The 25,147-nt window shown below is 43.1% G+C and overlaps 1 protein-coding gene across 3 annotated transcripts in view; it reads left to right on the forward strand.

Annotated features, from left to right (window-relative positions):
* The window catches only part of CLMN (calmin), an 86,838-nt gene extending 65,965 nt beyond the window's left edge, over positions 1-20,873 (forward strand). For all 3 annotated transcript variants that reach the window (XM_072116261.1, XM_072116263.1, XM_072116262.1), the window contains exons 6-13: positions 2,182-2,372; positions 4,539-4,732; positions 4,932-5,014; positions 5,355-6,554; positions 8,329-8,480; positions 13,307-13,367; positions 13,448-13,503; positions 15,736-20,873. In XM_072116261.1, the coding sequence (XP_071972362.1) occupies positions 2,182-2,372; positions 4,539-4,732; positions 4,932-5,014; positions 5,355-6,554; positions 8,329-8,480; positions 13,307-13,367; positions 13,448-13,503; positions 15,736-15,922 (2,124 nt within the window). In that variant the 3' untranslated portion in view covers positions 15,923-20,873. The remainder of the gene's footprint in view (positions 1-2,181; positions 2,373-4,538; positions 4,733-4,931; positions 5,015-5,354; positions 6,555-8,328; positions 8,481-13,306; positions 13,368-13,447; positions 13,504-15,735) is intronic.
* Positions 20,874-25,147: the final 4,274 nt, after the last annotated feature.

The raw sequence follows: 25,147 nt of genomic DNA on the forward strand, positions 1-25,147 counted from the left end.
AACATCGCAAAATTAAGTTTATAAAATAAATTGGGGCTCATTTACTAAGGGTCCACGAACCGCATTTCTGTCGGGTTTCCCTACGATTTCCGTGTTGCGCTGCATTTAACAGGTTTTTGGTGCACGCGATTGGATTATGGCGCATTAGTGCCGGCTTACAGGCGACACAAATCGGGGGGCGGGCCATCGGACGATCCAACAGATTCGGACAACACGCGGGATTCAACATCGCAAATTGTGTCGCAAGACATGCACTTACATACACAGGGAAGAAGAAGGTGAACTCCGGCGAACCTCAGCGGGGAAGCGACAGATGCAGGATCTCGGGCGCACGATGTTGGTGAATCGCGTTGGACTTCATCTTCGTCGGACCGTCTGGATCGGGGATCGCAACAGGACCGGGTAAGTAAATGTACCCCAATATGGCAGATTTATGAAACTTTCTAAAATAAAATCTGTGTGGCAACCTACTATGACATTTAAGCTTTTATTTTTCAAGAGTAGAATAAAATAATGACGTCTGTGGTCTGATTGGATACTGTGGACACCAAAGACTGTTTTATAAATATGCTCCTTTGTGTTACACATAATTTTCAAGATCTCTGCCTGCTCTTGGCAACTACATGTTTTTTTCCAAAGGCTGAAAATTTATACCAGTGATGGCGAACCTTTTAGAGACAGAGTGTCAAATGTGTCTATAGTGACTGAGAGACAGACAGACAGGCAGGGAGATTGACTGAGAAAGAGACACACAGACAAGCAGAGAGTGTGACAGAGAGAGCCAGACAGGCAGGGAGAGTGACTGAGAGAGCCAGACAGGCAGGGATAGTGACTGAGAGAGCCAGATCTGCAGGGAGAGTGACTGAGAGAGAGCCAGATCTGCAGGGAGAGTGACTGAGAGAGAGCCAGATCTGCAGGGAGAGTGACTGAGAGAGAGACAGGCAGGGAGAGTTACTGAGAGAGCCAGATAGGCAGGGAGAGTTACTGAGAGAGAGCCAGACAGGCAGGGAGAGTGACTGAGAGAGACACAAATAAGCAGAGAGAGTGACTGAGAGAGAGCCAGACAGGCAGGAAGATTGACTGAAATAGCCAGACAGGCAGGGAGAGTGACTGAGAAAGCCAGACATGTCATTTGGTGCGCACAGTGAAAGCTGTAAAATCCAAGCCCACAAGAAAACGTCGCAAATGTGTTTTTTCACCATTTTCACTGCATTTGGAATTTTTTTCCCGCTTCCCAGTAGACGGCATGGAATATTAAATACCGCCACTACGAAGTGCAATTTCTTACGCAGAAAATAAGCCATCACAGAGCTCTTTATGTGGAAAAATAAAAAAGTTATAGATTTTTGAAGGTGGTGAGTGAAAAATGGAAGTGAAAAAACTAAAAAAGGCCAAGTTGTTAAGGGGTTAAAGGAGCAAATTACAAAAAATAACTGAGCTACATATGGTAAATTTTGTAGGTGGGGAGGGGTGTAGCATGTCAAAGAAATAAAAATTTTAAAGGAAGAAGCTAGGTGTTGTACACCACCCTTAAGCACTAACAAAACTGCTCATTCTGTGAAGAATGAATGAGGATTGTGAACAGAAATGTGATGGCTCTCTTCAGTGTGTATAATGCAGATTTTGTTTTAATGCTGGTGTTTTACTTTAAAGTGGATTAATGAATCCAAGATTTGAATAGGAACACTGATTGTCATGTCTTTTCCACATAAGCCAGGCCCCCCTCCGAAGCAGCATCCATCTGTCATGATTTTTCCCCTTTAATTTTCCCAATGCCTTTGAGATATACCAGAAGTGTAATCCTAATCTACAGCAGAACCTGTTACTCAAACAAACAGTTGTGCACCAGGATATCCTAAAAAAGTGGCCTCGAAATGTCCCTAAAATTCCTATTTGGGACCATATTAGCCATCCAGATAGACTTCAGAAGTATCTAAACTGCAATATGCTATATTATGATACACACCTACACTCGGAACTTGCTGTTTTGTAGCACACTTGGATCTACACTTGGATCTTGCTGTCTTGCAATGATTGACCAATGAGAGATGAAGCATTGCCTACAAATACCAGTCTGCACTATATCGCTTACATGTTTAGAAGCCCCCAACTAACTATGTTTTGTTATATTTTGGCCATATAAAACACATGAACAGTCATTGACTCTATTTTGTCTTGTAGATTAAAGAACTCACAGGAAACTTGAATAGAATGTCGTCCTCTTCCAGCCTGTCCTCACTGCCCAGCGGGACTGAGTCTGACATGTCTCATCCCAACACGCCAAGCACTGAGAAGAGCATGTCTGTTTCAATTAGGGATCAACGCAGAGCGATCAAAGCTCTTCTGAACTGGGTTCAGCAAAGGACACGAAAGTAAGAACTGAGTATTATGGAGAATGAGTGTCTGCACAGCCTCTCCACAAATCATCACAGATAAGACTGTACAGTGCTGCCCCTAGTCACACCAGGAAGTGTCAGCAGGGTCATTAGTGGGATTAGTGGTTAGTAGACTGCCATCACTCAGAAACATGAAAATGGCAGTCATGAAAAAGGAAGTCATAATGATGGGAAACAATTCTATATTTTCTTAAATATAGAACATAATATTGTTTTAGTTGTACTCTTGCACATAAGAGGGGTGGTATTATAAAAGGTATATTCATGTACATAGGGGCAGTATTATTTTAGTTATATTATTGTACATAGGGGGCAGTAATTTTAGTAGTTATATTATTCTACATGGGGCAGTATTATAGTAGTTATATTCCTGTACATAGGGGGCAGTATCATAGTAGTTATATTCTTGTACATAGGGAGCAGTATTATAGTAGTTATATTTTTGTACATAGGGAGCAGTATTATAGTAGTTATATTTTTGTACATAGGAACAGTATTATAGTTGTTATATTCTTGTACATATGGGGCAGTATTATAGTAGTTATATTTTTGTACATAGGGGGCAGTATTATAGTAGTTATATTCTTGTACATAGGGAGCAGTATTATAGTAGTTATATTTTTGTACATAGGAACAGTATTATAGTTGTTATATTCTTGTACATATGGGGCAGTATTATAGTAGTTATATTCTTGTACATAGTAGTTATATTCTTGTACATAGGGGGCAGTATTATAGTTGTTATATTCTTGTACATATGGGGCAGTATTATAGTAGTTATATTCTTGTACATATGGGGCAGTATTGTAATAATTATATTATTGTTTACGGGAAAGCATTATACTAGTTATATTCTTCTATTTAAAGGCAGTATAATAGTTGTTATATTCTTGTACATAAGGGTCAGTATTATAGTAACTATATTATTGTATATGGAGCAGTATTATAGTAGTTATATTTTATACATAGGGGCAGTATCGTAGTACAGTAGTTATTTAGTTACCGTATTTTTCGGCCTATAAGGCGCACCGGACTATAAGGCGCACCTCTAATAAATGCCTGCTAAGACATCTAGGTTCATATATAAGGCGCACTGGAGTATAAGGCGCAGGATCAAATGCAGTACCTAAAAATGACCAGCAGGTGGCAGACCTGTGCACAGTTCAAGCCAGCTACACTTCCCGGGAAACTTGTCTTCAGCGTGTCAGAGAGCTCCGATCTCAGAGGTATGGGCTGCTGGGGGTTAATGCAGGGTGATGCAGCAGGGGTTAAGCGGTCTCCCTCTGCTCCCTCTCCTTCCCTCAGCCAGGGTGTTATTCCTGTGGGGTTCCCTGTGGCTCCTTCTCTTCCCCCTGTTACAGGGCTGTCAGATATGTGGGATTGTTACTGATGATGATGATCATTGGCCCGTGGTCATATGGCAGCTCCTGTCTCTCCGTGCTAGGGGAGGGCAGGATGGGCACAATGTTAGTTGTGGTGCCAGGGCACTTCAGGAGCTAGGGACCCTGTATACTGTGTGGGAAGGTGCAGGAAATTTCTGGGGATGGAGCTATTAAACACTGGTAAATGTACAGTACATCTTGTCTGTAGTACATTTCTGTATAAGTTCATATATAAGGCGCACCGGCCTATAAGGCGCACCTTTGATTTCTGAGAAAATTAAAGGATTTTTGGTGCGCCTTATAGGCCGAAAAATACGGTATATATAAATTCAATTATGTATATTTTATGTGTAACTATGTCCATTGCTGCACTGAATTGTGGCTGGAGCTTCTGTTTCCATCTTAATGATATCCTGGAGTGAAATAAATGAGTATTATCTATGTAGTAATTAGTGACTTCATAATCAGTGGTGTCTCATTTGATAACATAGCAGAATAATTTGCTTTCAAGTAACTGTTTCGCTTTTAGCCTAGAATGCAAATGCGACTTAGACAAAGGGTCAAGCTGGTAATATTCACTTAGAACCTTGTTCATTAAATTGTTCATCTTACTTCGAGTCAGTGGAACATAGCGATCAGAATTTTCTGCAGATTAGTGCTATCAGCAGGTGCCCTGGAATATCTTGTGTTGCAAGATCTTGCTTTAATTATTTCACAAATCTTCTAATATGAATGCAATGTTCTTCTCTCCATAAACAAGGTACGGGGTTGCGGTACAAGACTTTGCCAGTAGCTGGAGAAGTGGACTTGCATTCCTTGCTATTATTAAAGCAATAGACTCCAGCCTGGTGGACATGAAGAAAGCATTGGAAAGATCACCTAGAGACAATCTTGAAGATGCCTTTAGTATTGCCAAAAAGAGCCTCAATATACCTCGGCTTCTAGAACCAGAGGGTAAATTATTTGTAACTCCAATGCAGTACAATGAGCTGTATGCATAAACAGATGCATTTTTTGAATAATCAGAGATTCCATTGGTGAAATATTTATACAGAATTGTTTCTAGACCCTAGAAGAAAATCACTTTAATTATGGTCCATTGTAATGTTATCTGCCAAAAGTTTGCTCACCTACATGTTTTGTCTAATTGTAGATGTGATGGTGGACTCTCCCGATGAACACTCTATAATGACTTACATCACACAGTTTCTTGAACACTTTCCAGAGCTTGACCCGGTAGGTTCAGGTTTTTTTTATTCTTCCATAACAGCTTATCATAAAGTATCAAAATCCAGTTTATTCATCTAAATAGCGTTGATTGGGTCATGGCCCCATGTATGAGCCAGATGCCCAAGCTGCAAAATTATACAGGAGGTCCTATTCCTGCACCAAATAGTGGACCTTACACATTGATCATATCACGAGTTGCAAACAATGGATCATGGACATGTTTGTGTGCACAAGGCTTTGATATGATATCCATGGTATCATGTCAGACCTAATATAATTTAGTATTTAATGACATTAGTGGTAAGAACAGCTTATCTTGTCCTATTAAAACATTCTTTTTCTACAGGATGATTTCACAGAGCAAAATGAAGAAGCGCCTCTAGAGATGACATATGTGAGGTATAAAGATGGGCCGACTGAAGAAGAGGGTAAAATTATTACTGTGAGTAGAGATGAGGATAAAGGCTATACATTAGAACTTCAGACAAGACCTCTTACACCACCAGAAACACATGCCTATGCTGAAGTAGATATTCCATATGATGATAAGATAAATGTGGAGAAAAGTGAGAACAATCCTTTCCAGATCCCAACAGAAAAGAAACTTAATCAAGAAATAAAAGCGGAAAGTAGTGGCTTCAAGTTAGATACAGTCTTACGGCGGCTGGAAATGTCTCCAAGGAGATCCGAAGTTTATAACAAAACTATCAATGGTGATGGGGATATTCGCAGTGTGGAAGAACCGGTTGACTCATTTACAAAATTGAATGGAAATAATGCTCTTCCTCATACGGACTTTGTAGAAGATGTCCAACCTGACTATAATTCAATTCTTGGACTCACAAATAATAGTGAATCATTTTCATCCTTTTCCTCGGTTTCTGATAAGGAACCCAGTGAAATATTTTATCAAACAGAGGTTGGCCATAGTCAACTGGAGCCACACATGATATCAAATATAATGTCTACTCATACAATGATTGAAGATAATGATAACTACAAGTATGTCCTTCATCACCCTGACGTAGAAGGCAATAACACCAAACAGTTAACAGTCTTCCAAGCATATAAAGCTGGTGACATGGATCGACAAGTCCAGTCTTTGGACAGTGCTCTTGAAGGAGATGGGACTGATGGCACATCTGAACCAAAGATTTCTATCATCCCTCATGATTTATTCTACTATCCTCATTATAGTGTGCCCATTGCAGATGTCTTGCATGCTTTCACAGACAGCTGTTCAGATAGTCTTATCGAAAAGACTTGCACTTTTGATGTTTCCTCTGAGGATCAAACATGTGACAATGAGACCCTCAGTAGTGGAGTATACTTGGACACAGAGTCAGCAGAAAGTGATACTTCAGTAGAAGAATGTCATGAGATGATATATGCTGTGGAGGACTCTGTACAAAATGTTAATTGTGCAAAAACAAGTTCACTGCATTCTCCCGTGAGATCATTGGCAAATGGATCAATAACTCGAGCTATGTGTGATGTATCAGGTGGTGGTTTCATCCCTCATCCTGGCTATAACAACTCATTTCAGGTAATGTTTATTTTAAAGTTGCCTTTATTAATCTTCCAGATTATGTTTTATTTAGAACTAGCTGTAGCTACTGGGAGCTCCTGTTGCTCGGGATAGTAAATAACTGCTCTTGGCTGTCAGGATCAGTGGTAGTGAATCCTCTGTACCACCGCGATTGATGACGTAAGCCGACACCTGGGACTGGAGTCTTTGTGGTAACCGGTTTTCATCAGAGCCTCCCCCAAAGCAGGTTGCACTTGTTGCGGCGTGGTACCACCAGGTCATTCCACAGCTGCGACTTTGTCCGTGGTGGCGGCCATGACAAAGTACAGAATCGTAAGGCAAGGTCTTGGTTGGGGACAGGCAGGAGGTCGAGACAGGCAGCACAGGATCAGACTCGGGGATGTAGCGGAAGGTCAGAAAGGGCAGCATAGGAGCAAGGTCAGGAACGGAATCGAGGTCACAACGGGAAATCAGGATTGTCGCACAGGGCATCAAACAAGCTTTCTCTAAGGCTATGAGGCACAAAGATCCGGCAGGGGACACAGGAAGGGGCTGGAAACCTAACAGGGAAGGCGGCTGGCCAGCACCAATCATCGGGGCACTGGCCCTTTAAATTTTACAGAGCCGACGCGTGTGACTGTCTGTCGTCGCCACTCTCATTCCATTGACTGCCTGTCGCTGGCACTCTCATTGCAGATTTATCAGGAGTGTCTGAGAGCAAAACTTCTCTAGTAGTTTTACCTCAGACAATCCCCCCTATCTCTGTATCCCTATCCATCTTACCTCACATATAACTATCTTCTACTCATTGCCTATAGTAACCAATCACAGCTCAGAGTTCATACTAATCCCCGCTGGCAGAACAGCAAACCAATCATGGCTCAGCTTCCAACTGCCACAGCAGTAGAAAATGGCTCCTGTATATGGTGGGTAATAAGTGGATTTTGGAAAGCGCGGGGTGAAAATTTCAGCTCAAAACATAGTCTATGACATCCCAGGCAACTGTGCAAAATTTGGTGATTGTAAATGCGATGGTACAGATTCCTTTAGCGGACATACATATGCACACACACACATACATTCAGCTTTGATGAAACATTTATCCTAGTATGAGGCCAAGGAGATGGAGGCGTCATAAATGAACCATATCTGCCTAAATGGCTTATGGGCTAGGACAGTGGTGGCGTACCTATCGCACGGGTGCCAGAGGTGGCACTCGGAGCCCTCTCTGTGGGCACCCAGCCCATCACCCAGCACAAAGGTCACCATTCAGGACTCCTCCTCCTGCAGTCACAGGCAGCCCAGAAAGTGCCGCGTTCAGCACTATTTTATAGTGACTTGACGTATAGGAGGAGCAACGAGGTGTGGACAGAGCTGGATTATGATTGAAGCCCCTCCTCAGTTCCTGTGATTCATCCTGTTAAGGGGATCTTAGATGGAATTTCTCCATCTTTCTACTGTATTGGTGTCTTCAGGACACCAATACGTTCGAATCTGTGACACAGCAGGGAGCAATAAGTTACTTTAAATTGGCATTTGGCACTTTGGCAAAAATATGTGGCTTTTGGTTGTAGTTTGAGCACTTTCTACAAAGGCTCTCTATTGCTGTTTATTGTGGTAGTTGTAGCTGATTTATATCATGGGACCAATTTAGATTTTGCTTTAGGCCCTACATTCTGTTGGATCCATTTATTTAACTTCTTTGGTAGATGTATGGACCTTTTGATATATCTTACACCAGCCTATGTAGCCCATCACATCCTACTGTATCCTTTACTTCTTATTTCATCAGGATTTTGGTACGGATAGTTCCGATGAGGAGCGGAAGGAGGATTGGTCAAAAAGAGTCTGTAGACAAGTGGATTTGGAGGATGATGACATAGCAGAGGAAGAGGAAAGAGCAGACCAGCAAGCTGCAGAAACTGAAGGCTTCTGGCTGTCAAGGTAAATACCATAGTTAGTAACACCTTACATGAGAGATAATTGGACTCCTTTCCTGGAATACTCTGTGCTGTGTAAGGGAATTAGCTCCGGGGATCGTCGTCTCCTAAGCAGACGACCAGCACACACAGGGAATTCACACAATGTGAGTAAGGTTAAAACTGGCCTCAGCCAGCTTTATTTGGCAGTACACAAACTCAAAACATAAAATAACACCTAAGCCTCTCCGGCACTAACTACACATCGAGGTTCCCTACCTCACCAGGTGCTGGCCTACTGCCAGCCACCCCAAAAACACAGTAACAGTTCACTGCCACCGCTCCACAGGCCTTTGCCGTAGCCTGTCTCTTCCCCAGGGTGGAGCCCAGTGTGAAGTCTGCCCCATCTATTAGTGCAGCCCCTCCAGCTGAAAACTAATCAACTTAATTAGACAGACCCAACTTTTCCAGGTCTGTCTTCTACTCAGCTTTTCATAAGGCAAAATGCACATTTTATGCCCAAAAGCTTCTCTAGTGGCAGCCACCCTGCCACATATCCTCCCCCTGTGATCAAGGCCGTAGGCCTGATCAATAAACTTAATTCTCCCTCCAGGGTCAAAGCTCCTATATTGGGGTCTAATCCCTACGGTTCCTAAAAGCACTGTAGAGACCCTACTATCTACTACATCTTCTATGCCTGGAAAATGACAGCTTTTTTCCTTAACTGCAGGAGACACAGACAGCTCAAAATTATTCCCAGCATCTCTTCCTTCACACAACTGATCATCTTCAATCATGTCTCTATTAACAATGATAGATTTTCTTCTCCTCCTTCTCTTGCCTTTTACTGGAGACTCCACATACCCCTCAGGGCTTGGCATGGTTAGGCCCCATCTCTTCATCACCTTGTGGATGCCGTCACACCGGTTACCATCCACTGAGGCATATGCACTGTGCTTATTCCCCTTAGCATTGCACACGACACGCACGGGTTTGCCTGTTTTCCAGTCTTCAGCTTCGGCACCTTCTTTGGCATTGAAGGGGGCATTACCGTTCAGAACCAGGGCACGATTCACATTGGTGAGCTTCTGGTCACATGTCTGCAAAGCTGTGCGCTTGCTACCTCTGAGGTCACAACCTCCGCTCTCGGTGTAGGTGAAACCCATCTCAACATCAGCATCATCCTCATCACCTCCAGCTAACACTTCGGACTTCGGACCCAAGTCCTGGCATGGACTTTCCACAATGGCAGCCTTAAGCTCTTCATGGCTTGCACTAGGTTCCTGGCTGACCTCTTCCTCGGTCAGTCCTTCATACGCCTTGCTGGCCAACACCTCAGTCTTCACCGAGTCTTTCCTGTGTAGGAATTTCGAGGGCTCTGTTGACATTATATCAGACACCGTCTCCTCACATCCACTGCAGTCATCACCCGGTATACCTTCAAGGCACTTCTCACCATCCAGACCATCTTCACTTTCGCTCTTCAGATGATCAGGCAGATCTACCGTTGGGTGCAGCTGTGCTGGAGTCTCTGTAGGGCCCATCTGGGTATTCCTCCACTTGCCCAGAGAATGCTGGCATGCACTATGACAGAGACGAGACGACAGAGCTTCCACACGTACACAGCAACTCGGCTGGTCCCTTTGTTGTAGACTTGGCGCCACTTCAACCTTCTCCACAGGTTCAGCAGGCTGAGACAGCTCTTCACCTGTCTTCGGGAGGTAACCATCAACCCATTCTTCGGATTTTCCCAAGACTGTATTCAGGCTACTGGTTATAAGCGATCCCACTTGGGTGGCCATCACATTTGGGACTACAGACTTAGTCACACCCACACCGCCTTGTACTGCACCAGCTTCCCAGCCCAATATACCGGACATCGCACCTGTAACAGTGTCTCGGGCACCAGTCACTGTATTTGTCTTCAATACGGCTTTTCCAGCTGGCTGCTGAAGAAAAGCCAGGTTGGACTCCTGTTTCCCCAAACCTTTGCAAGCAAAGTCATTACTTGTGGCAACCGGTGGCTCCAGAATGCCTATGAGAGGCCTTGATCCAGTCACTGTAACGTCAGTCAAGGGCTTCTCCTCCTTCTCAGCAACATCACGATCACTGCGGATGCATGGGCGACCTTCCCTCACAGAGTTGTAGACTGCACTCACCACACTGCAGGCTGAACTACCAAAGGGCTGGTGCATCACATGTTCCACCACCTTCTGTGGATCCGGGGTCCCCTCATCCGTAGGTGTATGATTAAGAGTGGCGCTTCCACCCTGTTCACACACAATTTCAGTCAGCACGCCATCATGCGTATTCTGCGGTTCATCAGCAGGTGTACAGGGGTCTGGTTTACGCCTGGTCTCCTTCCTAGGACACTTCTGGTGCCACATCCCGACAGAACACACCTGGAGGTCGGCATCACCATTTTGGCACTTTCTTTTGTTCCCCGAACACGTACACATGTGAACCTCCCATTCACTTTTCTTTGCAAACACTGTATCACAGAAAGGACAGTACGAGATATCAATCTTCAACTCATGTTTCTGTAATATATGTCTTTTTAGGTCATCTTTTCTTCTATAAGACACGTGACAATTGTAGCATTTATACCAGTTATTCCGCAAACCAGTATTCACATGACGCTTCAGTTTATTGATGCTTCTTCTGGCCTTGTTCATACATGAACTCAGTACATCAATCTCCTCAGAAGCCTCAGGTATATCAGATGTCTGGTCTCCCCCTGACATTTCCTGAACACTGATGTGAGACTCCTCCACAGGTGACTGACACAGGCTATCCTCACCTCCTGCAGGTTCTGAGCGAGTAGCTGCTTCTCTGGGGCTCTGTTCACACTCACTGTTTGTGTAACTCTGGGCTGAAGGGAAACCACTAACAATCAGGATCTCATTATCTTCACCTGCCCTTGCTATGGCGGTATCCCTATCTGAACTGCCATTAGCTACATTACACATCTCAGGCTCGCTACCTGTGTCATTACAACTCACAACCTCTAGGGGCACCTCTGAGCTAACTCTCTCAGTATCTAGGGCTGCACCTAGTTCACATTCTGCATAATTCTGAACAGACATTGTAACGCTATCAGATGTTATCGGCATTGCAGTATTGTCACATGTTACAGGTAGTGTCATATAATCACAGTTAACACTATAATCACAGGTTAGAGGCAGATTATGCACAACATTACACTTTTCTGGTTTAACTTCAGAAATTAAGGCATCACAAATATTATCATCATCACATAGTCCCTCAGACTTTATCAGTCTCAGTGGCAGAGTCTCCTTCTGTGGGATCAAGACCCCTTGGTCACAGTTCAGACTGCAACCTGTTGAGACTCCACCCACCATCACCTCAGGTCGCTGAGACTTCTCCAGATCGTCCTTTGGGGAGATTGGGACTGTACCCGATGTCAGAGGGGTCTCCCAGGAAAAGCAGCTATTCCCCCCACTTGGAATACTTTCCCACAAGTCCCAGAAAAAAGGGAAGTTTTTCCCCAGGATGAACTCCACCTCCAGATCTGCACAAATCTCCAGCTTATGTGTCACAATCGCAATATCACTTTCAAAGTCAATCCAGACAGTCTTACCCTTCCCTGGCTGGTACTTCAGGAACAATAAGATGTCCGGATTAACTCTGGAGACATCCTGAGAACAGTCCAGTTCCACCATCAGCGGGATTCCACCCACTATCATCTCACAGGTCTTGACTGGCAACTTCTCTGGTCTCCTGACCAGAGGACAATGAGGTGCACTGACCTCACATGGCACAGCCGCATGCTGTCGCCGTTGGTTGCCCCTAGCAACCACATCTTTGCGCTGCTGCATACACGCTGCAACACGTGGCCACTTGGCCGCAGGACATTCCGCCACACACCGGTTCATCCGTAGACATCTGCAAGGCTGCTCCCGTCTGTTGCCCCCGGCAACGGCACATAGCAACCTCTCCTCAGGAACTGCAGATCGATCACAGACATCTCGAACCATCGGCTGGGAACCGCTCGGCTTGGCATTTGGGGTCTCCATAACCCGAATGGCTTCTGGCATTCCAAGGTCCTCCCACATCATCTGCCGGCAGCGTCTCTGGAACTCATCCATCGGACCCATGGCGATTACTCTCACAGCAAACCAGCAGTCTCTGTATCTCTCTCACACCAAGACAAATCTTCCCGTGACCACAGCGCCTCCAGCAGCAGGAACAACAGTCTCTCACATGAGGGCTACTGGCCCTTTAAATCTCGCTGTGTGTGCTGATTTCCATGCCATAGCATACCGCCACCATATGTAAGGGAATTAGCTCCGGGGATCGTCGTCTCCTAAGCAGACGACCAGCACACACAGGGAATTCACACAATGTGAGTAAGGTTAAAACTGGCCTCAGCCAGCTTTATTTGGCAGTACACAAACTCAAAACATAAAATAACACCTAAGCCTCTCCGGCACTAACTACACATCGAGGTTCCCTACCTCACCAGGTGCTGGCCTACTGCCAGCCACCCCAAAAACACAGTAACAGTTCACTGCCACCGCTCCACAGGCCTTTGCCGTAGCCTGTCTCTTCCCCAGGGTGGAGCCCAGTGTGAAGTCTGCCCCATCTATTAGTGCAGCCCCTCCAGCTGAAAACTAATCAACTTAATTAGACAGACCCAACTTTTCCAGGTCTGTCTTCTACTCAGCTTTTCATAAGGCAAAATGCACATTTTATGCCCAAAAGCTTCTCTAGTGGCAGCCACCCTGCCACAGCTGTTATAATGTTATAATGTAACTATCAAATGGTGAACTCTGACAATCTAAATTTGAAAACATTTATACCATAAAATGATAACTCTCTCTTTCACAGAGATACACAGAATGCCAGCAGTGCATACAAGAGGCGAGAACTGAACGCTCCTAAGCAGCCAGTGAGTCCCCCACCATTATTACTGTCTAATTCTCTACTTTTCTGTGTAAAAACAACTATCAAGTTCTCTTTCTTTTCCAGAATGTTGGAGTTTATCTTAATTTCAGTGAAGAAAGACACCATCTTTTAGGATCTGGGTAAATGTTTTTCTTCTACATTTTATAGAATACAAATAGAATGTTGTTTTGTAAGGGGGGGGGGATTAGGTTTTGTGGTCTTGAGGACAGCCATATCAACTTCATACAACAACGTTATGTCTGCATGTTCAACATGCATGGAGGACAACAGAGAAATTCATATACATATACAGATGTATCAAAACATAAAAATATACTACAGTCAGACTACGGTCAGTGTCCAGGTCACAACATTTTTTTTAATGTGATTTCAATTAATTATTATGGTTCATCCATTTCTATCAGTTACTCATCAGCTCCCCCTGCAGCTCTGATTTGGAATTCCAATGAGACAGATTATAGCGCTGCCTCTTTGCATAGTTTTATACAGCATTTCTATTGCTCTGGCTCCAGTAAAGAAAAGTCACTACTTTACACCACTTATTATGTACTCATCCTGAATTACATCCTATTTTATACTTCAGAGCTGCACCCACTATTCTGCTGGTGGTCGCCGTCTACCTACTTTACTATAACTTATTCTACATCCTGTTCTGCCAGTGGTGTTACATAGTGTACACACATTAATTTACTTATCATGTACTGATGTTACATCATATTTTATACTTTAGAGCTTCACTCAATATTCAGCTGGTGGTCACGGAGTAAATATGTTACTTATCCTCTGTACTGAAATCCATCCTGAATTATGCTCCAGAGCTGTACTCGCTATTCTGCTGGTGAAGTCATTGGGGCACATGTATCAAACTTATGCCTTTTTCTTTCATTTTTGTGAAAGCACATCTGCTCATTTGTGTCTTTCTTTGAATCTAAGGCAGTCACATTACAAAGTTTGCCATTGTCTGGTTTTCAGCTTGTCCGGAGGAGGGGAGGAACGAAAGCAGGTTTGGTTGGGCTGGAAGACATTACAGGGCCATGTGATAGTAGCAGGATGGGAGCTGGCAAATGGCTTTTTTTTACCTGGTTCTGCCAAACTGTGGAGCAAAGGAGCAGGTGTGGCTGAAGTTTGGCAGCCGCACAAACTGATGAAACAAGTGCAGACTCCAGTGTACTAGTAATATACACACAGGACCTTTGGACCCAGCTCGGGCCTGTACACATTATAGCCCCCTGTGGCAGTGTCCGGTCACAGGGCTGTGTATGTCAGACTCAGGCTGATGACAGGTGTTGTCAGTAATGTCCGGACCAGACACCACACACTGATCTTTGGACCCTTTGAGGATTACCCCCTGCCTGACCCCATCACCCTCTCCCTCATACACCCGGTGTTTACACTTACTGGAAGGAAGTATTGGGGATCCCCCCCAGCACCCGCCGGGTCTCCCATGGCAAGACTAATCCATCCGCGACACTATGCTGCAAGAAGATACACCGACCCGACCAATCTACCGGTGCTACTTTACAGCCAATACATGCTGCTTAATACTTGCAACGTGAAAGGAGCTTTGTTATTGGTCTTGTGAACACTGCATCATGTGCTGAGCAGTGCCCGCATGTGCGATCCCACACCGCAGCGTGTGTCGGACTGCTTATCAAGCACTTCACAGGGCATAATTGCCAAGCGTACTTTTGCGCATGGCAATTAATCTGGGGAGTAATGGTGCCTCATCATGCATCTATGACGCTTGGTGAGGAGTTAATGCGACCTCTGGGCCTACATATGTATATGTATCAACAGGGAAAAATAGATCTGACCAGCAGAAAAAAATAAGGGATGGACAAAGCCAGACTTATGATACATGTGCCTCATTGTCTACATACATGACATTAGCTATCCTGATGCAACAACCCTGCCAATGCATAGGGCAGGTAGTTGTTGTGTACAGCGCAGTCTCAGGCCGCTGCCTGACACCGTGACCACAGCGTGCACCAAGCCGTATAAGCCAGACACTCCAGTATTCTGGGTCCCGGCAGTCTAAAACCACAGAAGAAAGGCTAGGCCCCCCCATGGGGGATGTTGCACTGACCTGGGGTTTTTTTTTGTATTCAGAGGCAGCACTATGCTGCTGGTGAAATCACAGTACAATTCTGTAGGAGTAGGATAAGTAATGTATGTAGATAGTGACTACTCCAATATATGTAATAGTAAGTACTGTACTGAAGTATAATACAAGACGTAACTATTAGTTAGTAATGCCTTAAATATGGAACGTTCTTTCATTTTTATATAAACTGTGCTTATAGATGGATAAAGCTTTGTATAAATAAATCATTACCTCATCTTCCCTATAGAACACCAGGGACCTTTGAAGACACTGCTCCAGGAAGAATTGCTGCGACCTCTAGGCTCCCATTCTCCAGTGACCAGTCTCCAGATACCTTCTACCTGCTCATCCTTCTGTGGCTCCTCTGCTACTTCCTGCTGATCCTTCCCGAGTTGGATATCAGCAAAGTTGCATTTTTTGTAGACAACGACTAAAGACTTTTTTAACGTACGGCCATTTCACATGGAATCTTGGGTGCATTGAACTTGATCTCCAGCAATAACTACTAAACCTGCTTCTTTTATAATGATGAAAAAAATAGGCAGCCGAGGTGCATAGGAAGAGAACGTCATTTTGTGCCTATAGGTCTGAAACAAAATTGTTAATGCTTGTTCTTTGTATGATTATAGCTCGTATTTTATATTAGTGATCTTAAAACCAATCTAGATGCCTCCTGCAGATCAGCTAGCAATACCTGAGGCATGCATAGAGAGGAGAGGGCAGAAACATGTGGAAGGACTCTTCTTGCATTGCTGTATCACAAAGATGACTAACTTTGGAAGTAATCAAGGTTCCAGTTCTCCCTAACCTTCTCTATATAGACAATGGTGGCAGGAGGCCAGCTATTTTTCCAGTTTTGAGGACCATGGCTATGTAGAGCTCCATAGATGGAAGGAATAGTGAATTATCATAGGTAGCTCTCAGCACTTGCATGATCTATAGTTTTTGCTGAGCCTTTACTTGTCAAACACTGCCACAGACGGATGCATCATATATATAACATTGACTTTGATAACAAATCTTATTTTTAAAGGTTGCTGACTACTTAAATGGGGTGTCTAGTTTTCTACTGACAATTTTGTAGGGGGATATTTACCTGATATAAGGGCAGCTCTCTTTCCAGCGCAATGTCAACATGCCAGTGTCCACTTCTTCACAGAGTAAATTCTCATCCACACCTTCAGACTGGAAGGAAAGGGCCATTTCAGATGCCCCTATCTTGGGCTCTGTAGCACCTAGAACCTAGATGCTTCTCATGTTGTTTTAAAGATAATTTCAGTTTTACAGAGTCAGCCAGGATCTTAAAGGGGTTGTCCACTTTCAGCAAATAATTGATAGTTTGTTAAAAGAAAAATTATACAATTTTTCAATATACTTTCTGTATCAATTCCTCATAGTTTTTTAGATCTCTGCTTGTTATACTTCTATAGAAAGCTTCTCTAGTTACTTCCAATGGTAAGAATCTGTCCATGATGACATGCAGGTGCGTGAGCTGTTAGTATCACACAACTTCTATTACTCTCAGTGATGATAATGACTCCATCACATAAGCATAGACAGATTCTATCCACTGGAAGTGAATAGAGAAGCTTTCTATGAAAGTATAGCAAGCAGAGCTCTAGGCAACCATGAGGAATTGATACTGTATATTGAAAAATTGTCTAACTTTTCATTACACAAATAATATCAATTATTTACTGAAAGTGGACCACCCCTTTAAGGTTTGCATGTACAAAAGGACTGTTAAAAAGACATAGCTGGTAATGAAACATAGTTTTGCATTTTTAATTCCAGCCCTTTAGCACACAAAAGTATGATCTTTAGAATCATATTTCAATAGAGCCCAAGATAGGGGCAATTTAGGTGACTATTTTTAGGCAAGCACTGATTTTATTCGGCATGTTGGCATATTTTTTTACATAAAAAAGGCTATACTCAAAACATATATTTCATAACCTACCCAAAGGTGCTATTAGCTTATTGGTCAAAATGTCACTGACATTTTCCTTATACATATAAAATGAATCTACAGATGAAGCTGAGTCAATATGTACAGTTTAGCTATTTTATTACTCATTTTGGATTTATCATGAGTAACATATATTATACTCCATAGCTGCAAGCACTGTTCTGCTAGTGGAGTCACACCTATCCTGGACTCACCCTGAGTCTTAAAGGAAACCTACCACTTGACGTGGTAGGTGTAAGATGCATATACCAAGTACCAGCTCAGGGTGAGCTGGTGCCGGAGCTTACTTTCATTAGTGTCCTAAACCCATGTATCGCGGTTTAAACACTTTTTATTCTTTACAGCCAAAGGAGCTTTGGCGCACCATGCCCGGTATGGTGTGCCGTATGGTGTAATTAAGGATCAGCACAGGATAAGTAATGTCATGTATGTACACAGAAGCCCTGCGATTTATATAGATTCATTCTATGTGTAGATGGTTTTGAGTGGGCCAGAGCTATAAGTATGAGCAATGCTTTTTACTGACATACACAACTTCCATAATAACTAATAATATACAGGTAAATGGGGTTAACTAACATATTATGGGGCTGTTAGTTTGTCAATTGACTCTTACACTAATATGGTAGTATGCACTGTCAACATTAAAAGAAATTGTGAAATGCTAAAGGATCTGGGGATAGTAGGGAGGATTGTATATTGTAACATATATGGAGATGTCATTGTACTATGCCAGTAAATACTAAATATCTTCCATTGTTGCCAAAAAGGAGCCAAACCTTTGGGAAGAATTTGGGATTTTATCTTTGCGATACCTTTAAGGTATTTTATATATATAGCAGGATGGAATTATGTATATATTACATTGTTTTTATATTTATACATCTAGATTCTAGGACATGCACATACATTAGTAGAGATCTTATTAAGGAAATACTTATAGGGATGTGCACTAAAAATTAAGGTCATCTTAAGAGTTTATGATTTGGGGCAATAATATAGCATATGTCATTTGTAATTCAAGAACAGCCAAGAGCAAAATGTAGGTGTCTGATCTTGGTATAGTAACTCAAGATGGGTTTATAATGGGCACCTCTTTTATGTCACCCTAGGACCTAGGTGATCCCTGTTTAAGTATATATTTTCCCATATTATTACATTTCTTTAGATACCCTAATTTGAAGGGGACAGATTCCCTCTTAAAGTGGACTTTTTACCTACACACTGCCTACCTGAGCTGCTATCATTCAAGATAATCCAAATGTAAAAGGATATACAGGATCTCACCTCAGAATCTATGTGTAACTTACCTTATAATCTTATTTTGGGAGTTTATAATTAGACTGTCATTGCTGTAATGGAATCATTTCTTCATGTATTCTGGGGACATATTAGATCGTGCAGCTCAGCTGGATCATTACTTAAGGCTGAGAGATAAAGCAGTTATAAAGTAGCTGCCTGCAATACATAGCAGTTCATCTAAAAAATGAGAAATTTGCTTTAGAGGAATGAATATAGTTTGCATTGGCTTTCTCTACTATAAATAGAAAGTTTATTTTATATTTGCATAATAAAAAGCATAAAACCTATTTATTTATTTTATAATTATCACAGTGTATGTAGTGTCAGATGTGTACAGGGATATATTTATCTACAGCAGAGGGCAGATGATATGTATGATTTGTATTATAGTATAAAATGATATGTGTGGAGCGGCGTGTGACAGTAACGTGGAATACAAGTCTGATAGTTGTATGGTGAGTTGGGCAGTGGAGATGGTGAAATGTGTTTTCTTTCTGTAGTATGACATTCATATTACACACACTGCTATATACAAGACCTAGAAGACACAGTTCATACGTAGCATTTGTACCTGCCAGGCTTCAGTGAAACAACATAAAGCCCTACATATTTAGCAACTAAATTATTTTGTAATGCAATGGTATGGGGCTTGTCTGTGAAAATATAGAAATGAAAGGGAACCTGTCACCAGGAAAGTCATTTTTAGCTGTCATTTTCCAATAGCCTATGCCAGTGATGGCAAACCTTTTAGACACCGAGTGCCCAAACAACAACCAAAACCCACGTATTTTTCGCAAAGTGCCGATACGACAATTTAAGCAGTAACTTATTACTCCATGCTCTGTCACATGTTTAAATTGTATAGGCACCTGAGGACACCAATACAGTAGAAGGAAGGAGAAGAAGTTTAGATCATCAATGTATCCTTCTAAGGTCCAGGGCTGCCTGGGACTGCAGGAGTCCGTGAGTCCTGTCTGGCGAACTCTGCTCTAGGGTGATGGCGCAGGTGCCCATAGAGAGGGCTCCGAGTGCCACCTCTGGCACCCGTGCCATAGGTTCGCCACCACTGGCCTATGCTATACTGATATAAAAATAGCTTTAGTCAGCATTCTGAATCATTTTAGTACATTATATAAGTTTACTTTACATTACCTGGCTCCCTGCCAGCAGCATGTGGTGAGTCCCTTGGAAGGGAGCAGCTGTGTGTGCCTGTGACAGTCTCCGCTATTCCACACTCATCTAACTCCCTCACCCCTCCCCACGTCCTGTCATGTGCAGGGTGGTGAGGAGGAGAGGAAGAATGCATGAAGAGACACAGGCACACACTGACTGCAGCTACCCCCTCCCCAGGGAATCACCAAATGCTGCTTACAGGGAGCCAGGTAATGTACATTAAACGTATATAAAGTACTGAAATTAGTCAGAATGCTGACAGAGGCATCAACATAACATAGGCTATTGGAACCTGTTTCCAGCTAAAAGTTACAGGTTTGCTTTAAAGGAGAAAACAAGATCATCTACATTTGATAAACTTTTCGAACAATTATATGTCTTAGGAATCACTGAATAAAGATGATTATAGCTCATACTGATCTCAATAAAAATATGAAGAAATAGGGGTGGCTGTAGGCAGATTTTATATTTCTATGACTGTGGTAGGGGAAGCAGGGATAAGGGCTCTGTATTGGAATACTACAACTCCATCCCCTTTAACTATGTAAAATAAATGTAATCTTCAAAAAATGTACCTATTATGATAAATGTTTTGGATACATTTCCAAGCTCATGTGAGCACTATTAGGTATAAGAAAAGGGGAAGGCAGCCTTTCCTCCTACAGCCATATATCAGCTAACTACTGAGACCTTCCCAAATGCACTATTAACCAGTTCAGTAACCGGTGGAGATTCATTGACAGTTTTCTAACTGTTTATTACCCTTTATTACACTGTTCCTGCCCTAGTGAAATCACTGAGCAATGCACTAAGAAACACAGCGTGGTATGCAATGTAAATAAGATGTATGAAGAGGCAGATCTATTTGTGGAGATAATTGTCAGAGATCAATTGTATATTATTTTGTGTTCTAATAATCCTAATAAAATACACTTCTGGAACACCATGTGTATATGTCTTCTTCATGACACAACATTTCAAGTAGCCATGATGGCTTTAAAGGAAATCTACCGCTATTATTCAGTAATGTTTAAAGTACAGAAACTTACCTATAGCTGCCTTCTCCTTATTCCTGGTGCTGGTTTTCTTTAACCCCTTCCCGCCCTTTTTCGTTTAAATTTTTCACTCCCCACCTTCAAAAATCTATAACTTTTTTATTTTTCCATGTACAGAGCTGTGTGATGGCTTATTTCACTTATTACACTTCAAAATGTTGGTATTTAATATTCCATGCCGTGTACTGGGAAGCAGGAAAAAATTCCAAATGCAGTGAAATTGGTAAAAAAAAAGCATTTGTGCCGTATTCTTGTGGGCTTGGATTTTACGGCTTTCACTATATGCCCCAAATGACATGTCTACTTTATTCTTTGGGTCGGTACGATTTGTATAGGTTTTATAATGTTTTCTTACATTTACAAAAATTGCTCCTGTACAAAAAAATTTTGGGGGATTTTGCCATCTTCTGGTGCTAATAACTTTTTTATACTTTGGTGTACGGAGCTTTGGGTGGTGTCGTTTTTTGCGGCTTTTGATTACGTTTTCCCCATAATGGCCCATTTTTGCACCATTTTTTGTGCAAGTTTGGACTAAAAAAAGAGTGGCCCACATTTATTAATAGTCAGGTTGCCTCAGTATCGAGCAGAATGTGCAGGATAATTGATGTCCGGAGCATGGTCTTCATGAATCTGGCGCACCCAAAGTGCATGAACTGAGTGCACCAGTTTTTTTTCAGCTGCATTCAGTTTACAACATAAGTGTGGTGCACGGTGTGAATAAGTACTGGAACACCCCTTTCTGGGCACATTTACTAAGGCCTTTGCGCCAGTTTTCTGTCGGACTTGGCACCTTCTTTCTAGTGAAAACTGCTTGCACGGGTATTTAAAGGACACCTGTCATCAGGTCTGTGTCACTAGTCCTGTCCCCACTACCTGTTGGAGCAGCTCACAGGGATCCCATCCCAGCCTTTATCTAGTTTCATAAATTTATCATTATAAAATCATGTATTCTTTATTATGTAAATGAGGCTGGTCACATGGTCAGAAGCAGTGATGTCACCCCTGTTCCCCCTCCCCCTGCTCATGTCTGTGTATAATGTATAGTAAAGCATTGCTAGTGTATGTGCTGCATCTGCTGACATGCTGCATCCTCCTAATATACAGGTGAGAGACACAGACATCAGCTACACAAGTACCTGACATGGCTGCACCCTGGAGCTGCTGTATCTCTCCTATACACACACAGGCTGCAGGGGGCGTGGCCACCAGCAAGCACATGGAGCAGCCATCACATCATTATACAGGCTGTCAGTCAAGCACTGGGGGTGTGGCTGTACCTCCCACTCATAAATAAGCTGGACAGCTTGAATATGCTAATGCTTCATTGGACATTTCACAGGTCATTTGCATACAGCTTTAGGACCTCATTGCTTAGGTTTACAGGCATGTAGAGGGACAATGAAGGGATAGTGGCAATGCTTTCTAATGGCAGTTTATGAAAATATATTTAGATTAGGGGGGTTATTTTGCATGACGGGTTCTCTTTAAGAAGTGTTTACACCACAAATGTGTTGCTTGTGACTCTTTTGTGGTGCAGCTGCACTAGGCACCATGCAACACAAATTAGGGGGGAGTTCCGGTGCTCAGTCAGACCGAGCGCCAGATTTATCATGCAGAGCCTGTTGCACAAGGTGCACCACAAAAACAGTTAGTGAACTTTGTCAGGCCAGTGCAAGGAAGCGACAGATTCATGATTTCTAGCACACGATCTAAATGAATCTGTCTCACCGAGCAATATACACAGGCAGTTTGCACGACTCTTAGTAAATGGTTTTGTATGTTGTGGCCTTCATAGTGCAGCTAGTAGCATGCACATGTATGTATGCACAGGCTATGACACAATACTGGTGGTAACGCTCCATACATCCGTGTTCTAGCAGTATGTATGCGCAGGCTATGACACAATACTGGCAGTAACGCTCCATACATACGTGTGCTAGCAGTATGTATGCGCAGGCTATGACACAATACTGGTGGTAACGCTCCATACATACGTGTGCTAGCAGTATGTATGCACAGGCTATGACACAATACTGGCAGTAACGCTACATACATACGTGTGCTAGCAGTATGTATGCGCAGGCTATGACACAATACTGGTGGTAACGCTCCATACATACGTGTTCTAGCAGTATGTATGCGCAGGCTATGACACAATACTGGCAGTAACGCTCCATACATACGTGTCCTAGCAGTATGTATGCACAGGCTATGACACAATACTGGTGGTAACGCTCCATACATACGTGTGCTAGCAGTATGTATGCACAGGCTATGACACAATACTGGCAGTAACGCTACATACATACGTGTGCTAGCAGTATGTATGCACAGGCTATGACACAATACTGGTGGTAACGGTACATACATACGTGTGCTAGCAGTATGTATGCGCAGGCTATGACACAATACTGGTGGTAACGCTCCATACATACGTGTTCTAGCAGTATGTATGCGCAGGCTATGACACAATACTGGCAGTAACGCTCCATACATACGTGTCCTAGCAGTATGTATGCACAGGCTATGACACAATACTGGTGGTAACGCTCCATACATACGTGTGCTAGCAGTATGTATGCGCAGGCTATGACACAATACTGGTGGTAACGCTACATACATACGTGTGCTAGCAGTATGTATGCGCAGGCAATGACACAATACTGGCAGTAACGCTACATACATACGTGTTTTAGCAGTATGTATGCGCAGGCTATGACACAATACTGGCAGTAACGCTCCATACATACGTGTGCTAGCAGTATGTATGCGCAGGCTATGACACAATACTGGCAGTAACGCTCCATACATACGTGTGCTAGCAGTATGTATGCGCAGGCTATGACACAATACTGGCAGTAACGCTCCATACATACGTGTGCTAGCAGTATGTATGCGCAGGCTATGACACAATACTGGCAGTAACGCTCCATACATACGTGTGCTAGCAGTATGTATGCGCAGACTATGACACAATACTGGCAGTAACGCTCCATACATACGTGTTCTAGCAGTATGTATGCGCAGGCTATGACACAATACTGGCAGTAACGCTCCATACATACGTGTGCTAGCAGTATGTATGCGCAGGCTATGACACAATACTGGTGGTAACGCTCCATACATACGTGTGCTAGCAGTATGTATGCACAGGCTATGACACAATACTGGCAGTAACGCTCCATACATACGTGTGCTAGCAGTATGTATGCACAGGCTATGACACAATACTGGCAGTAACGCTCCATACATACGTGTGCTAGCAGTATGTATGCACAGGCTATGACACAATACTGGCAGTAACGCTACATACATACGTGTGCTAGCAGTATGTATGCACAGGCTATGACACAATACTGGTGGTAACGCTCCATACATACGTGTGCTAGCAGTATGTATGCACAGGCTATGACACAATACTGGCAGTAACGCTACATACATACGTGTTCTAGCAGTATGTATGCGCAGGCTATGACACAATACTGGCAGTAACGCTCCATACATACGTGTGCTAGCAGTATGTATGCACAGGCTATGACACAATACTGGCAGTAACGCTCCATACATACGTGTGCTAGCAGTATGTATGCACAGGCTATGACACAATACTGGCAGTAACGCTCCATACATACGTGTGCTAGCAGTATGTATGCGCAGGCTATGACACAATACCGGTGGTAACGCTCCATACATATGTGTGCTAGCAGTATGTATGCGCAGGCTATGACACAATACTGGCAGTAACGCTACATACATACGTGTTCAAGCAGTATGTATGCGCAGGCTATGACACAATACTGGTGGTAACGCTCCATACATACGTGTGCTAGCAGTATGTATGCGCAGGCTATGACACAATACTGGCAGTAACGCTCCATACATACGTGTGCTAGCAGTATGTATGCACAGGCTATGACACAATACTGGCAGTAACGCTCCATACATACGTGTGCTAGCAGTATGTATGCACAGGCTATGACACAATACTGGCAGTAACGCTCCATACATACGTGTTCTAGCAGTATGTATGCGCAGGCTATGACACAATACTGGTGGTAACGCTCCATACATACGTGTGCTAGCAGTATGTATGCACAGGCTATGACACAGTACTGGCAGTAACGCTCCATACATACGTGTGCTAGCAGTATGTATGCGCA

This window comes from Engystomops pustulosus, chromosome 7, assembly GCF_040894005.1.
Source record: "Engystomops pustulosus chromosome 7, aEngPut4.maternal, whole genome shotgun sequence".
NCBI classification, from domain to species: Eukaryota; Metazoa; Chordata; class Amphibia; order Anura; family Leptodactylidae; genus Engystomops; species Engystomops pustulosus.